We start from the raw sequence: 15,014 nt of genomic DNA, 5'->3' as shown, positions 1-15,014 counted from the left end.
GAGAGTTCACGCAGCTCCTCAACTCCCTCTGCACAGCCATCAAAGCCATCTCCACTGCTGTCCGTAAAGCGGGCATCGCCAATCTGTGAGTCCCGAGATGCCAGGGAGGAAGGGTCAAGGGGAGTGCTGGTAGCATCCTGCACCTGCCTGGATCCAGGGGATCCTGCTACCTCTGGGGTGGTGGGGATGTGGGGTGTCACCCAACAGGTGTGTGACTGGGGTTGCGTCCACCCACTCCTTTGCACAGAGCTGCAGGTAACTCCTTTTGCACCCTAAACTCCTGATTTTTTTCTGGTTAAATGTATCCTATGTCTTTTTAAAAACATAAGGCATGCAGTTTTTGACAGGTGTTTGCTGCTGATACAATTTAATGCAAAACCTCAGCAAGTTTGGGTTCTTTAAACAGACTGAAAGACAAAACCTGTCAAAATAGGGCTGAAATATTGCTCATTGTAGTCAGTAGCTTACTATCAAAGCATGATTTTATGCTATGAGGTGTTTAATCAAATCTTACTTTTTTTGTTTTTTGTTTTTTTTTTCATAATGCATCATAGCAACTTTGAGTTTTTTGTGAAGCTTTGGATGTCTAAGGCTTTCAGAAAGAGCACTGGTTAGGAGCAGTAGTGTCTGTAGTCAGTCAGTCAGATCTGAGTTGCTCTGGAAATGCAAGAGAAGGAAACTAGAGCTCTTGAAATATTAAATAACTGAAACTGGTTGTAGGCAACTAATTGCCCCAAGTATTTTACATATTGTTGATAAGCCAAATTGTATGCTAATGAAGGCTTTAGACATGGCCTGATTCATTACTTAATGGAAAATGTAGTAGTAAGAAAATGAATTTGCCCCTACAGATCATGTAGTGGAAAATACAATCAGCAAAAGGCCTCTGGCAATACAAAGTAACATTTATTACAAAATGTATCAGAAAGCTGAAAAATTTGGTGACTGAGGGTAATAAAATAAAAGCAACTGCAAGAGAGAATAAAATTCCTCCACTGTATGTATATTTGAACTGTTTTTCTCTGTCTTGACTTCAGAGTTTATATAACTGTGATAGTTTTTTTAATCACAATGTGCTAGCCTTTTCACATGCCTTCTCTGTATATCAGTAAACACCAGGGTTTCCCATCTGTGACCTGATTTGTAACAGTCCTTATGTGTCTTACACATGGGTTTTTGACAGCTGCCAGCAGGTTCGATACCCATACCAAGCCTTGCTTTATGGTTCCCTGTGGTTTATTTGACTCTCCATCAGTGCCAGCTTCAGACTTGTGAACCTTCTTAAGCAGTACAACTCCCACTTTGGGACTGCATTTTATAACTGGTGGTGGGATTTTGTCTGGCCATCAAGGAATGTGAACATGTACGAATTGCTGACGGGCATTTCCTTGGATCATCCTCAGGCTGCAGTGGACGTGCAGGACACCTGGGGAAGCCACAGTCCCTTCCCTGCTGTCCCTTCCAAGGAGTCCCAAACAGGCGAGGTGCGACAGCTGTAGCTGTTGGCTGTATGTAGTTTTTGGTCTGAGGAAGAGGACTTGTGTGAGGATGAGGACTTGTGCCTCTGCTTGCAAGCATGTTGTTCAAAGTACACTGTTTTCTAAAAGCACTTTGACAGTTTCAGAAAAATGTTCAAGCCCCTCATGCATTAAACTGAAGAAATGTAGTACATTCAAAGTAGTGTGTTCAGAGTTTTTTACGAAAGCCTGAAATACCAGCATTCAGCCTAATCAGTGAATAGCTGAATAACAGCTGAAGTATGTAAGAGTCATCTGAATGTGCGCAGAGCTGAGTATTGTTTTTCTCTTCCAAGAGCTAAACTTCCCCTCTCTGTTTTGCATTCTTTCGAAATCGCCTATCACAGTCTCCTAGTACTTCCTGATGCCAGATGGTTTGATTCTGATTAGCTGGCAGCATTTTATTTGTGTTTCATATTTGTGGTTCTCAGTTTTATTCTCAAAGAAATGTTTAATACTTAAAATCAAAACTGAAAACGATCCATAAGTATGTCAATTTATCTGTGAGCAAAGCATTTCTCCTGCAATTTGCACATCATATTGGTAACCAGGAGCAAATTACAAAGGAAGTTACAGCAGAACTAGTGTCGTCAGATTTGTTACATTTTAAGTATCACTTTTCTAATGAAGTCTTAGCATTTAGGCTATGCAGCTATAATATTGGAGCCTAGAATTCAGAGGCAGAATTAAGATCTTAAGAGGTCATTACATAACATAACTGTAATTCTGCCTTCACAGCCTGCTCTGGCTATGTTTGCCTATAGTTTAGAGATATTGAAAGATGATTTCTTGTTTTGTGTTCCTCACACTCAGTGTCTTCTAGATTTACCACCACAGCTCATGTTAGCAGGTCTCCACAAGAATCCACTGGGCAGCAAATAAAAGATACAGGTTTAGAGAACTGAGATATCATTGAAAAGTGCCAGTTATTTTACAAGATGTTTTGCAAATATAAGGGCGCTTTGAAGACATAGTGCCCCGTTCTCACAAAACGTTCTCTCTTGCCACTGCTCTAGCTATGGAATTGCTGGGTCTACCAATGTGACAGGAGATCAAGTGAAGAAGTTGGACATCCTTTCCAATGACCTGGTGATTAACATGCTGAAGTCATCCTTCAGTACATGTGTTATTGTGTCAGAAGAAAACAAGGATGCTGTGATAGTGGAAACTGATAAAAGGGTTAGTAGCTTTAAAAGTTCTCCCTGCTTGATTTCAGACTAGCCTTTACAGGTATATTGCTCAGAAACTGAGCTAGGAAATTCAGAAAACATGTACATTTCTATACTGGCAAATGAAAGGGAGTTGGAGGAAGGTGGTTGGAGAGAGTGTCAGTCAACATTTGTCCTTTCTGTTATTTCTTTCAAGACACGTTCATTGTTTTAATCTTTTTTCTCTATTGTTCCTCCCCATCTTAATTTTTTCCCACCCTTTCCTAATCGTGGAGGTAAGTTACTTCTTGTTAATCCCATCTGATTTCTGGAACTATGCTCTGAGTCAGTCAAGCCCTTTTGTAAAGTAGCTTTGTTAGTATGACACTGAGGCAGGTCAAATCTTGAGTTCTTTTATTCAGGTGAATTTTCCCTGAAGCCCAAGAAAGATTTAGCAAGCATGAAACAAAAATAATTTTTACTTATTTATTATTTATTATTGTTTATAGGCACATATGTGCATGCACTTGTTGAGTGATAGTTCCTTTTTCCTAGCTAATATTTTAGTGTGGTCATGTAAAAATCCAAGTAAAAATTTAGCAAAAATAAACAAGTAAAACATGACTTAGGAAGTATAATAACATTTGCTTTGTCAAAGCGGTTATCTTTCTCTCCATGTTGAGAAATCTTCAAAATTTATTTTATAGGTATTGGATGAACAAAGGTTTCTTTAGATGTGAACAAATATGATTTTAGGTCCTCAAAGATCACTGAAGGAGGCTCAGTGTTAATGCTTTTCTAAACTAAACCCGAGCTAATATAGTGTTTTCATCAGAATTTCTACCAGCAGAGGAGATCATTGCTGGACATAAATAAATTTCTAGCATGCAAAGTGAAATCAAATGAAAAGTGAATCAGCAGTTACTGTGGCTACACATGATTATTAAAATTACTGTAGATAAATAAGGGGAAAACAAGCTATTTAAAAGATACAGTTGATTCAGCTGTTTTTCCTGAACTGCCAATTTCCTGTGCCTACAGGAACCCTTAATACAGCAACAGGCAGAGAGAATCTTTTTTTTTGGGGTGGGGAGAACCCCCCAAAATCAGGATAAAATCAGCCACACATTGGCTAAGGTAATTTCTGATCATCTGTCCATTCAGAGCACAGAGTTTCATTAAGGAGTTTAAAGTGGAACATGCAGTAAAGTGAAATGTACAGTTTATGAATGTCAGGTGTCAAAGGCCTTTTTAGTCTCTCTAATTTGAGCTCTACATGAAAGAGGATGATTTTCCTAATTTATCTTTTTCCTTATAATTCAGAAGGCCATTTTATTAGAGATGAGAGAGTGTAACCTACATCGTAAATATTGCAGCATATTTATCAAAATAGATTGGAATTAAATAGATAAAACTAAACAAATAATTTAGAAGTATTCTCTTTATTTATTTTTATTTTTAAAATTGTGTAGGAAAACTTCACCTTTCACGTCTCATCATCTATTACTTACTTCAAAGATTTCCCAGCTTCTGCTGTGGCACTAATCACACGGTTGTAATCAGGAATGAAATCTGGACCAAAGAATTTCTAACATTTGAATTCAGTTTCTTCATAATCTATAAAATCAACTTAGTTTATATTGCTTTGAAAGTCTCTGAGAAAATTTAGCTACTGCAGTATTTTTGTTTGGGGAAAGTGGGTAAATAATGTAATTAATCTAGTTGTTCCTTCTTTTGTATTGTCTAGGGTAAATACATAGTCTGCATAGACCCTTTAGATGGCTCATCGAACATTGACTGTCTTGTTTCCATTGGGACCATCTTTGCCATCTATAGAAAGGTAAAATGCTTCCATACAGGACAAGAAAAACTATTATTGTGCACCTTTTCATGAAATATAATTGCATGTGAAGACTTCATATAACCTAACTAAACTTGTTTGTGAAAGAGGCTTTCAGGACCAGCTTTAAGTTAAATCTGCTATTTCACAGACACTTGTGTAAAACATTTATGAGGGATTTGCATTACTTTACCTCTGTACCTTTACATACATGGAAGCCTGGCCAATATGTAATTAGCTAGCTAAAGGAATTACCCCTTTACAAACAAATCATGTCTTAGATTTCATGAATATTTGTGTTGAGACAAAATACCACATCGTTGTCATTTACTTGGGGAATGTGCTTTCAGGTTTTCTTATTTTCCATACTAATAGTCCTCTTACCCTGAGGACAGACTTCAAATACAAACCACATCTGAAACATGGCATGTACATTTGAAGTGTCTCATTCACTTTGAAAGGCAGAAACCTTGTCTGAAGGAGCTTGAAATACCGGACTTAAATGTCACAGGATGGGGGTAAAAGTAAGTCAGATAAAACACATCCAACTGTCCATTTTAATCATCTTTTGTATGTTGCCATACATCCCAAAATAACTATTTTCAACTATTTTTGTATGAAGCAAAAGAAAACATAAAAATCGAAAGTAGTTTTGACCAACTGTGAACTCCATCAGTCATGTCTCATTGCTTGCTTTTCAACTATGCCTTGGAGTTTTCCTCCTAGCTGTGTTCATCATCACTTACAAGGAGGTATGCAGCTCTATATTATCTCCTTAATCCTTTCCTGTTTCCTGCATTCCAACTAGGCTTATACAAGAGCATTCCTAGATCAATGTGTTTGTCTCCTCCATATAATTTGTATTAGTGCATCCAGTAGGAATCTCAGTTGTGGATCATGGAAGCATTTGTGCCACCTCATGCATGGATATGGAGTAGAAGAGTGTCCCTATCCCAGAGAGTCCAGTTATGCACCAGCTATAGGCAAGAAGTAAAGTTGACTATGCTCTTTCTTATTCTAGGTGTCCCCTGATGAACCTTCTGGGAAAGATGCTTTGCAACCTGGGCGTAATCTTGTGGCAGCCGGTTATGCTCTCTATGGCAGTGCCACAATGCTAGTGCTGGCCACTTCTGCTGGAGGCGTCAACTGTTTCATGCTGGATCCGGTGAGAATATCTGCTGCTTTTTTGCTTCTTTATTAGGGACAACAAAGTACCGTCTATAAGAACTGTTTGTCCCCCAAAAAAGCAAACGAAGTAGCAGTCTTCAAACTAGCATGCAGAAACACAGTACACTTAGTAACCCATCAGCAATAATGTGAAGAGATTTTTGCGTTCTGCCTGCCTGCTGCAGTGGGGCTTTGTGATTCAACAACAGAGAGACAGCCAGGTCTGTCAACCTAATATATAGCATGTGCGAAATCATATTGTTTTAAAAATCAGCAGTTTTCTGCAATGCAGAATGCCCTTTAACACTTGTTTGTCCTTTCCCTAATGCTAGTGTCTTAGTAAACCACAGAAGCATAAATATTTAATCTTCTTCTGTGTTTTCAGATTCCACCATGATGTGTAAAAAAGTAAGTGACGTGTGTGGATGTGTTTGACATTCTAGCATACATTGACTGTATAAGTATAAGTCTTAAAATAAAAGTCACATTTGTTATAGCAGAAAGTAGTTTGCTTTAGTAACCCACTTTTCTGTAATCAGTTGGTCGGGCTGTGCCAACTGCCAGTATTAAATTTTTAGAACCTGCAGTTGTCAAGCAGCAGGAAATAGAACTCTTTGCTCCCTGTTAAGTAACAGCTTAAGTAGCTGCATGCTATATTCCGGCAGATTTAACATTGAGCATGCATACATGTTATTTTGTTTGTTTTTAGCACTAACTTGGAAATTTACTTTAGTGAAACTAAACAGACCAGCTCTTGGTTACAGAGATTGACTCTCTTGACTCCAGGCTTCCAGTTAGCCCAAGATAAGACAAACTGGAATGTATTAATATTGAGACCTATTTGAAAGTGTTTATTCATTACTTCAACCAGAACTCTGTTTCAAAATTTCTCAGACCTCTACTTTTATTGTAAGTCTAGTAGAAGAGTGGAGACCTAAATAAATTTACAGGCAACAGCATCTCTTGGCATAGAAAATTGATAAAGAGCTGGGAATGGTAGTATGAAGAAGCTTGCATGACACCAGGATTCATGCTCTGTGTTTTACAGATTAAAAAAGCATTTGATATCTAGACTGCAAATAACCACTTTTTTGTAAGTGCTGAATTATTAAAGAAAGTGGAATCTGTAGTAATTTTTTCCTAAATAATCTATATGATTGTTTTTGTCTTGGTTTGTGAATAAATGAGCAATTAACATTAACAAATATTTTTTATTTCATATTGTTAGGCAATTGGAGAATTCATTTTGGTGGATAGGGATGTGAAAATCAAAAAGAAGGGAAATATCTACAGTCTCAATGAAGGCTATGCTAAATACTTTGATCCTGCAGTCATAGAGTATCTCAAAAAGAAGAAATTCCCTGAGGTAAAAGATCCTGTTTCAGATAAACTTCCTGATGACAAGCAACACTCATAATTTCCATCTCTACAATCAATCGCTGTCTCATGCACTGTTCAGAGCTTGTTTTCCTTTCTTGTCTATTTAAAATCCATCATCATGTAGGACTGAATTAGAGCAGCAGTGATGTGACCAGATATTTCACTATCCTTAGCACTGCACCACTTTTATATTTTTTTCCCTTTCTTTTTTCCTTTTTCCTTTTTTTTTTAATCTTCCTGCCCACCTGTGGGCCTGAGTAACAGTGCTGGGGGCAAAACTGGGCATTTGATAGTCAAGTAGAGAGGAAGTCTCATCTGGTGATGAAGAAATTTGATTGGCACGTGTGTTTGATTGCTGCTTCCTCACTGCAGTGTCTGAGTAGATGGAGAGCCAGGTGGCGATGGGAGTGTGTCATTGCTCAGCAGTAACACAGACTGGGTCCTGAGGGGCCTCTCACTTGAAAAGCTAGTGCAGTTTCAGGATCTGCTTTGTGGTTGTGCGGTTTCCTGGTGTCAGAAGACCTGAAGCTCTATGGAGTGCCTGTAAAAATCCTGTCTGTTCTCCTGCCTTATGCCTGTCATCACCAGAGTTGTTACGTGGACAACGAAGTACAAACATTTACTATTGTTAAGTGTTGTGTCCTTTCTTGACTTCCTGGTCTTGCTTTGAACAAAGGCTGGTGTTTTCATCTAGCATCTTCCCAGGCTTAAGGTGTTGTTTATTTAAAGATTAAAATGTACTCTCTGGAGTATAATAAGGAAATAATATCAGTAGTCACTATTAACTTTTTCTTACCCAAGAAGTTGTAGAAGTTGGCAAAAATGAGTATAAGACATAGAAAAGATAATTTCTTTTGCTCCTTGATATTTTTTTCTGCTACACAAGAAAAAAAAACAAACTAACATCTATTCCTAGCACTCTGTCTTTTTGCTACTAAAAATGCTGTCTTTTCCAGGGGTTAGACCACTGATGGAGAGCCGGGATACATTTTCTGTTGTTGCCACTACCACTCATCTGTCCTGATATATTGTCAGTCTATTTCCTTGGATTTTCCCCATTAGAAAGTGAGGAGGAAACTGAACTTTCTCTCCAAAACTACCGTGAATACTACCAGTGAATCACAATATGGAGGAGGTAGATGTTAGGACGACTAAGAGATGGGGGAAAAATAATTAACATGATGTGCTCAAAAGTTACATTTATTTAAATGTCTTTCTGTAGGATGGCAGTTCACCATATGGTGGGAGGTACATAGGATCTATGGTGGCTGATGTACATCGCACACTGGTATATGGAGGAATCTTTCTGTATCCTGCTAATTCCAAAAGTCCCAAAGGAAAGGTAAGCTTGAATAAGCCCAATTATAGAAAATGTTATATTATCCGGATATTTCACTATCACAGATCAGTATTTTGGTCGCACAACGTGTTTTATATCTTAGTAGCTTGCATCTCTGATGTTTGTATGGTCACCCCTTGCACACCCTCATGAGTGACAGCAACCTGTTGTCAGACAACTATTTTAGGACCGCTGCTAACCTTTTCAACTACACTGGTTTTTCTTTATCCCTAAACATATTCAGATGATGGAACGTACCAGAGGATGTACTGTACAAACAGGCTTCTCTGTACCATCTCAGCCCAAACCATGCTGACTCCAACAAACCAACACATTACAAAGCAAAGTAAAAAACCCATATTACCCTAAGATTCCTATTACAAGCTAGTATGGAAGAAGCCTAAGTGTAGTATGTCTCTGCCAAAGAGAAAGCCATCTGTGTCTTGTACTTGGTAACATTGCCTCATCTGGAGAAACTACGCCTGGCTGCCTCTGCCGGGACAACAGTCCGTCAGGGACGATCACGCTCTTACAGGATGACAAGGGGACTGTTTATTCAGCAAAGACCTTTCATCTGTTTTGTAATTGTCCATAAATTATTGCTTCAGGTTGCAGATAAGGTGTAGTTATTCATTAGAGAAACAGAATGGCACACTCAGGGCCAGTGTTTTTCTTTCAGGCCTTACACAGGCCTATGTGGTCTACTGCCTTGCTAAAAGTTGTGTCTTACATATGAGCTTTATCTCTGTGTGAAGAGCACAATGCAAATATCAGCTATGGGGAAAGCAATCTAATTGGGAAAATCCAGCATTTGCTCTGTTTTGTTTAAAAGAAAAATCCATGCAATTTCATTCTTGAGTTTATATGAAATACGGAATACTTGGAGAATTGATTGGTTTTAAATCAGACACCAAATATCTGTACATTTCACGATTCTCAACATTGCCTGGAATGACTATTGCCATTTTAACTTTTGTCTCCTAGCTAAGACTGCTCTATGAATGCAATCCTATGGCTTTTGTTGTTGAGAAGGCTGGGGGAATCGCAACAACTGGGCATCAAGCAATACTAGATATAGTGCCTGAGGATATCCACCAAAGAGTGCCTGTTATCTTGGGTTCTCCTGATGATGTGAAGGAGTACCTTGAGATAGTCAAGAAGCATTCAGCTAAGTAAAGAAAGCTTGCTGCGGCCACTGTGCAGATGGGAAGGAATGCCTTACAACTGAACCAAATAACACACTGCAGTACTGCAAGCCTGAACCATCTGACCTCTGTAGCAAAAAACCAAATGAGCCATATTTTCATAAGATTTTTTTAAAAGTGAAATCTTGTGCAATTGCATTATGCAATGAAAGGCATTAAAGGTATTGCATTAAAGGAAGCATTAAAAGTAAAAGCAAGGGGAAAATATGTTTGCTTTTTCATTTATCATTTGTGATTATACAAAAGCTGCTGTGCTACAAGGAAATACTGTGCTGCATGCAGCAACTAGGGGAAAACTCTACTTTCTCAGAAAGGTTACAGACTGTCACCAGAATATCTGACCCTGTTCTCTTCTAAAAATCCTGGAGGCAAGATTCAGCAGCCTCTAACTCTTACCTTTCCTAGATCCGTCTCTAGTTTTTTAGCAATAAATACAATTGTTAATGTGGACAACTTCACATATTGTTTCTAGGCCCCAGAGTTTATTCACTGTACTTCTGTATGGGTTTATTCTGACCAAGAATTAGCATTTGTGAAACATGTACTTTAGTGTATGTTAATTCTGACACATACTATTAATAGTGACAGTTGGCACTCTATCAGTTCTAGTTACACAAGGATGGAAAATGACATTTTGGAGGTGGATTTTGAATTGGATAAAGAGCATATATAGATGGCTTGGTATCATTCTGCTGTGATGAGCTGGCCATATTTGCCAGAAATTAACCTGCTTGCTTGATGAAAAGATGAACCTGTGTGTTGCTAGTAACCCACACCAGGTGTTCTTTGTGTTATTTTGGGAGCATGCATTACCATGAAAAGGGATTCTGCTGTACAAGCAGAAGTAAATTGTGAAGATCCCCCCAAAGCATACTGACATTTAATATGCTGATTCAGAGCATACTGCTGGGAACACAACATTAGTGCTTGGGAGCTAAATGGGCTGTCCACCTCTCTGGGTACAGTTTATGGCTGTGTCTCACAATCTTTTTTAATCAGTCCAAATCTACAAATGTTTTACACTTCTTACTGCCCATTTACCTTTACCAAACTCAAACTAAAGGACACGTGGATGTCGCTGTTGGGTAGAGCACCACTGAACTCAAGTCATGGTCAGGGAGCCTCTGTCTATGGGTGCAGTGAGTACACACCTGCCCATTTGAGGATTTTGGCTACATCACTGCAGATAGCCTGTCTGAACTTGGTTCTTCTTGTAAAACAAGAAAAAAAGAGTGTTGGGGACCTTGAGGCCATGATGCAAAGGCATGCACTCATGAAGACTCTCACACAAACTAACCTAGGGGCCCTTGTTCTGACACAGGTTGTGTTTGGGGCATTTGGATGCATACTGGTATGGGTGTGTATATATGCATTCATTCTCCAAAGTGATACAGGACAAGAAGTTTCTGTCAGGAACTGAATGGCCTGGTTTCTGCTGAAAATGCTATTTCTGATGAGGCTTTGTTAGTGAAGACTTGGCTTTCAGGGACCTGAGCCCTTAAAGGATTGAGACAGTCCTGGAAAACTCCACTGAGCTCTTGTTCTGCTTGTGCCCTCTGTTACACACGGTGAGGGCCTAAGTCTGATACTACACAGGATCTCACTCCTGCATAGGCTAAACTCTGCTCTGGGAAATGAGCAGACCATGGCTTACATACTTTGCCTGATATATATCTGCAAAATCAGGCACCCCACAAAGAGTGACCATGATGTATGCTGTCTAATTTCGAATTAATTCCCATCTGGGAGAAGGCTCAAACCTGCTTTTACCAGCAGGGTGCCCCTGTTGCCAGCCTGGGCTCCAGCCTGGAAGGAAGGGGTTTACTACCCTGACCTCTGAGTGCTTTGCTGTGATGTGTGATAGGATTTATGCGACCAGACAGCAAGTGGGACACCTGTGTGCTGGGGCACTTCCATGTCCTGGGCTTTTCCTCACAGGCTGCTCTTTCTCATGCTAGGACCAGTGCTGCTGCTTCTTTCTTCATGTGAGCAGACGACCTCTGGGATATAGCCATGCTCTTGCTTTTGTAAAAGAAAAATAAGGAAATTTTAAAAAACACAGTCCTTGTGTCTGTTTGTCTTTCCATTGTGATTTCAAAAGAAACAGCAAGTCCTTGTCAGCTTTTAATAGGGAGCGGAGGTGCTAGGAGCAGCTGGAGATTCCTACCTCACACACTGAAACACTTCCCAAAAGAATTGCATATTCCTATCCTGAGCATTGGTACATATCCCGTAGCACATTAAAAGGCTCCAAGCTCACTAAATCAGCTACAGCAGGCAGCATGCTGAGAGGAACTCTAAACCTCTCTGAGGGTTTGGATGCTGGTCCTAGAGGAAAAAAAGCATGACTGTTGCTGTCACGCACAACTTTTTTAGATCCTTAATTTTTTAATTCAACCTGTCCCCAGAGTCATAGCTGGATGCAATTTCTTACTTAATATACTAAGCAGAGGATAGTCAGAATTCCTTACAGCTTTTTTCTGTCTTTCTATATATCAGTCCAGTGCCCCACACAACTTGAGAGGCAGTATCCACACAGCCATTTTTACCTAGATATAGTAATTTCTTGGCTGTATTCTGCTCTCAACCTCTTCAGGAATCCCTGGGTTGCATATAGTTATTTTTAAGACACCATACTGGCAGCAGGTAAAGGTTATAGAAGGAAAGGCAATACTGCCCATGTTTGCTAGGTCAGTTTCCAGTGTTTTGGTTTTGCCTGTAGGCTGACATTTTATAGTTAGCATTTTTCACATTGTGAGCTGGGTTTTTCTGTCACTCTGCAATACATACGGCCACGTTTGAAGAACAGCCACCCACAGGGAGAAGCGTTCAGTAATCTCCTCCCACAGCCCCCTTTCCAGAGTTCTCTCTGCACTTCGAGGCAGGGTGAGAGGGTTGGTTTGTCACTGTGTCCCTCCTCAGCCCCCCTTGTAGCACAACCCACCACCCTGCTTAGAGCCTGAACTGTGGCATTTGGTGAAAGGTCACTGGCTCCAATTTCAGACGGTGTCATCCAAGTGACTAACATTTCAGATCAGTTGTAAGAGGTGTCACCTTTAAGGCACAGAGCTAGCCTATATGCAAGTGGAAGTGAGAATCATCCCTGAGATCTCCTGTGCAATCTTTGTATTAAAGGGCAAATCTCCTATGGATCTGTCAGATCGAGATGTTTATGTTTTTAACCTCTGTGCGCTGTTTCAACCCATTTACTGAGCACTTCTCAGGCTTATAAAGAATTATCGCACATTTTTGAAACAATCTGATTTCTTGTGTGCACCCTCTAATCTTAAATAGTAATAATTTACATAGCTTAATCATTTGGTTTAATCATTTGTGTTTTTATCACTCAGTGAGATCACAGTATTTATCAAAACATGGTAAAGTTTTCATGCAAGCCAGTCTTGTGCCTTTATCCAAGTTTTATTCTTTTATATCTCTTCTTGATCCACTGTTGGCTGAAATATTTCTGGAAAGCTTGGATGTAAAGTCTGTGTTCTTTACATATTAGCGTAAGTTAAGTTCTTAGTGACGAGTATTACTTGAGCAGCAGCAACGCAAAGCATTGTGCTTTATACATGCTGAAAATTATTCAGTACCTGTAAAAAGCATTTGAGGATTTTTCAGTTAAAAAAAAATAGAAAGAGGTAAATAATGGACTTATCTCCAAGATCACCCTTTGAACCACGAACTCCAAAACAAACTTTCTGTTAGAAGATAATCTGAACTTTGTCTCTTTGACCAATGTAAAAGATCACTTGGAATCAACAGTAAAGAAGACTTGCATGTTTTGACAAATGTTAGAGGCCATAGGCCAACTCCCACCCGATTTCTTACTTGTTAAATTTATTTGGTATCCTGATGGTATTCTATCATAGCAGAGAGATTTTGCATTAAAAGCATTTTAATACCAGTCAAGCTGACATGATGACGAAATGATGTACAGAATGTGATGGCTGTACTTTAAGCCAGAAGATCTCTTTGCGTGTGTAATGTGAAGCCTGTGCCCTTATTTTGTTAGTAGCACCATGTGCTATCCCAGAGCTCCCTGAATATGTTATATTTTGGTTTTGCACAAAGTCTATTTGAAGAAAGAAAGTCTCCTAACCTGCCAAAAAGTGCTCTGGAATATTCATCTTCTGTTGTAAATGGTATCGTATACTTTTAACTAGATCACAGTGGTAGAAAGGCGAAAAAGAAATCTTCAAGATCAATTTCTTCTTCCACCATTGCCTTAGAGGGCATAGTGCAAAGTCTGCCTGTTGCTTCACCTGAGGAATATTGCTCTCCAATCCTTCCTCCTCCTTAGAATGAGACTTGAAAAACATCCCCAAAGCTAAGCACACGGGATGCAAGCAGAACTGAGCCATGTCTTTCTACTTGTTGTCAGTGTTCAGCGCTCTCAGTCTCCAAAAGCTTTTCTTGAGGCTGGTTTCAAAGGAGAAAACCTTAGCATTCAAAACCCTTTACAACTCTCCAAGTAATGTATTGTTCATAGATAAAGAGACACTTTAGGAAAATCCAAAGAAATGCTAAAGATTAAAAAAGGAATGCAAAGAGAAATCAAAACTCTTTGCCTACAGCTGCAGTTCCTCTTAATAAAAACAACCCAAACAACTAGGTATATGTTTTATTACTGAATTTTGTTTCTGTCTTCCTGGCATAATTTTAGTGCAGTAATTTGGGTTAAATGTATGATAGCAATGAAACTCAACAAACCTTTTCTTCTTTAACTCCAGATTTTCTTGTTTTGCTTGTGGGCTTTCCATATCTTCTGCTTAAAAATAAGAAAGTGCTGCTAATAAGTAAAATGAAGACTACAGTGTATAATTGTTCTTACTGCCTTATCTGAGTGGAAAGATAGTGCTGTAACTAAAATCTCTAATTCCAGTGTTCCAGACAGCATGTATCTAGTTCACTGACATTTCTGTCTACCTTCACATTAGCATCACATTATTGGATCACATTAGCATGTGATTCAAATGTATCTCTTGTAAGGAGTTACTGGCAGTATAATCACAAACTTGGACATCCCTATGTTTACATGGTGTACTACAATCACAAAGCCCATGTAAAACTTCATGTGTGTGTTATGACAGACATGACTAAATCAGATATGTTTAATATGTAAATTATTTAAGAGCTAACCAAATAAGCGACAGCTTACCAGTACTTCTCATTCATGCAAGCCCTATAATAATAAAAGTAGCCCAGACTAGGAATGAAGTCATTAAAATAGGATTGCAGCAGACAAACTAGCAATTTAAAACATCTTTACTGAACTCCTGCCCAGATGCACTCAGCATCTCCTGTTGATTCCCCTGGGATGTGCCATACATACACTTAAAAAAACCCTCCTCTCTGGAGGAGACCGAAAGTAGGTAAGCAAGCAGAGATTAAGGCAATATATATAAAATATAT

At 39.1% G+C, this 15,014-nt stretch overlaps 1 protein-coding gene across 1 annotated transcript; it reads left to right on the top strand.

Annotated features, from left to right (window-relative positions):
- Positions 1–5: 5 nt before the first annotated feature.
- Positions 6–9,794, top strand: FBP1 (fructose-1,6-bisphosphatase 1; the record flags this gene model as incomplete). The annotated part of the gene is made up of 7 exons (XM_010179322.1): positions 6–85; positions 2,534–2,696; positions 4,413–4,505; positions 5,527–5,670; positions 6,901–7,038; positions 8,275–8,394; positions 9,376–9,794. Coding segments are annotated over 7 exons (930 nt in total), but the record flags the coding sequence as incomplete, so codon positions are not given.
- Between the last annotated feature and the right edge of the window lie 5,220 nt (positions 9,795–15,014).

This window comes from Mesitornis unicolor, unplaced genomic scaffold (genome assembly GCF_000695765.1).
Source record: "Mesitornis unicolor isolate BGI_N332 unplaced genomic scaffold, ASM69576v1 Scaffold46632, whole genome shotgun sequence".
Lineage (NCBI taxonomy): Eukaryota > Metazoa > Chordata > Aves > Mesitornithiformes > Mesitornithidae > Mesitornis > Mesitornis unicolor.
The sequence above is the reverse complement of the archived record's forward strand: the minus strand, read 5'-3'. Positions and strand labels throughout refer to the sequence as shown.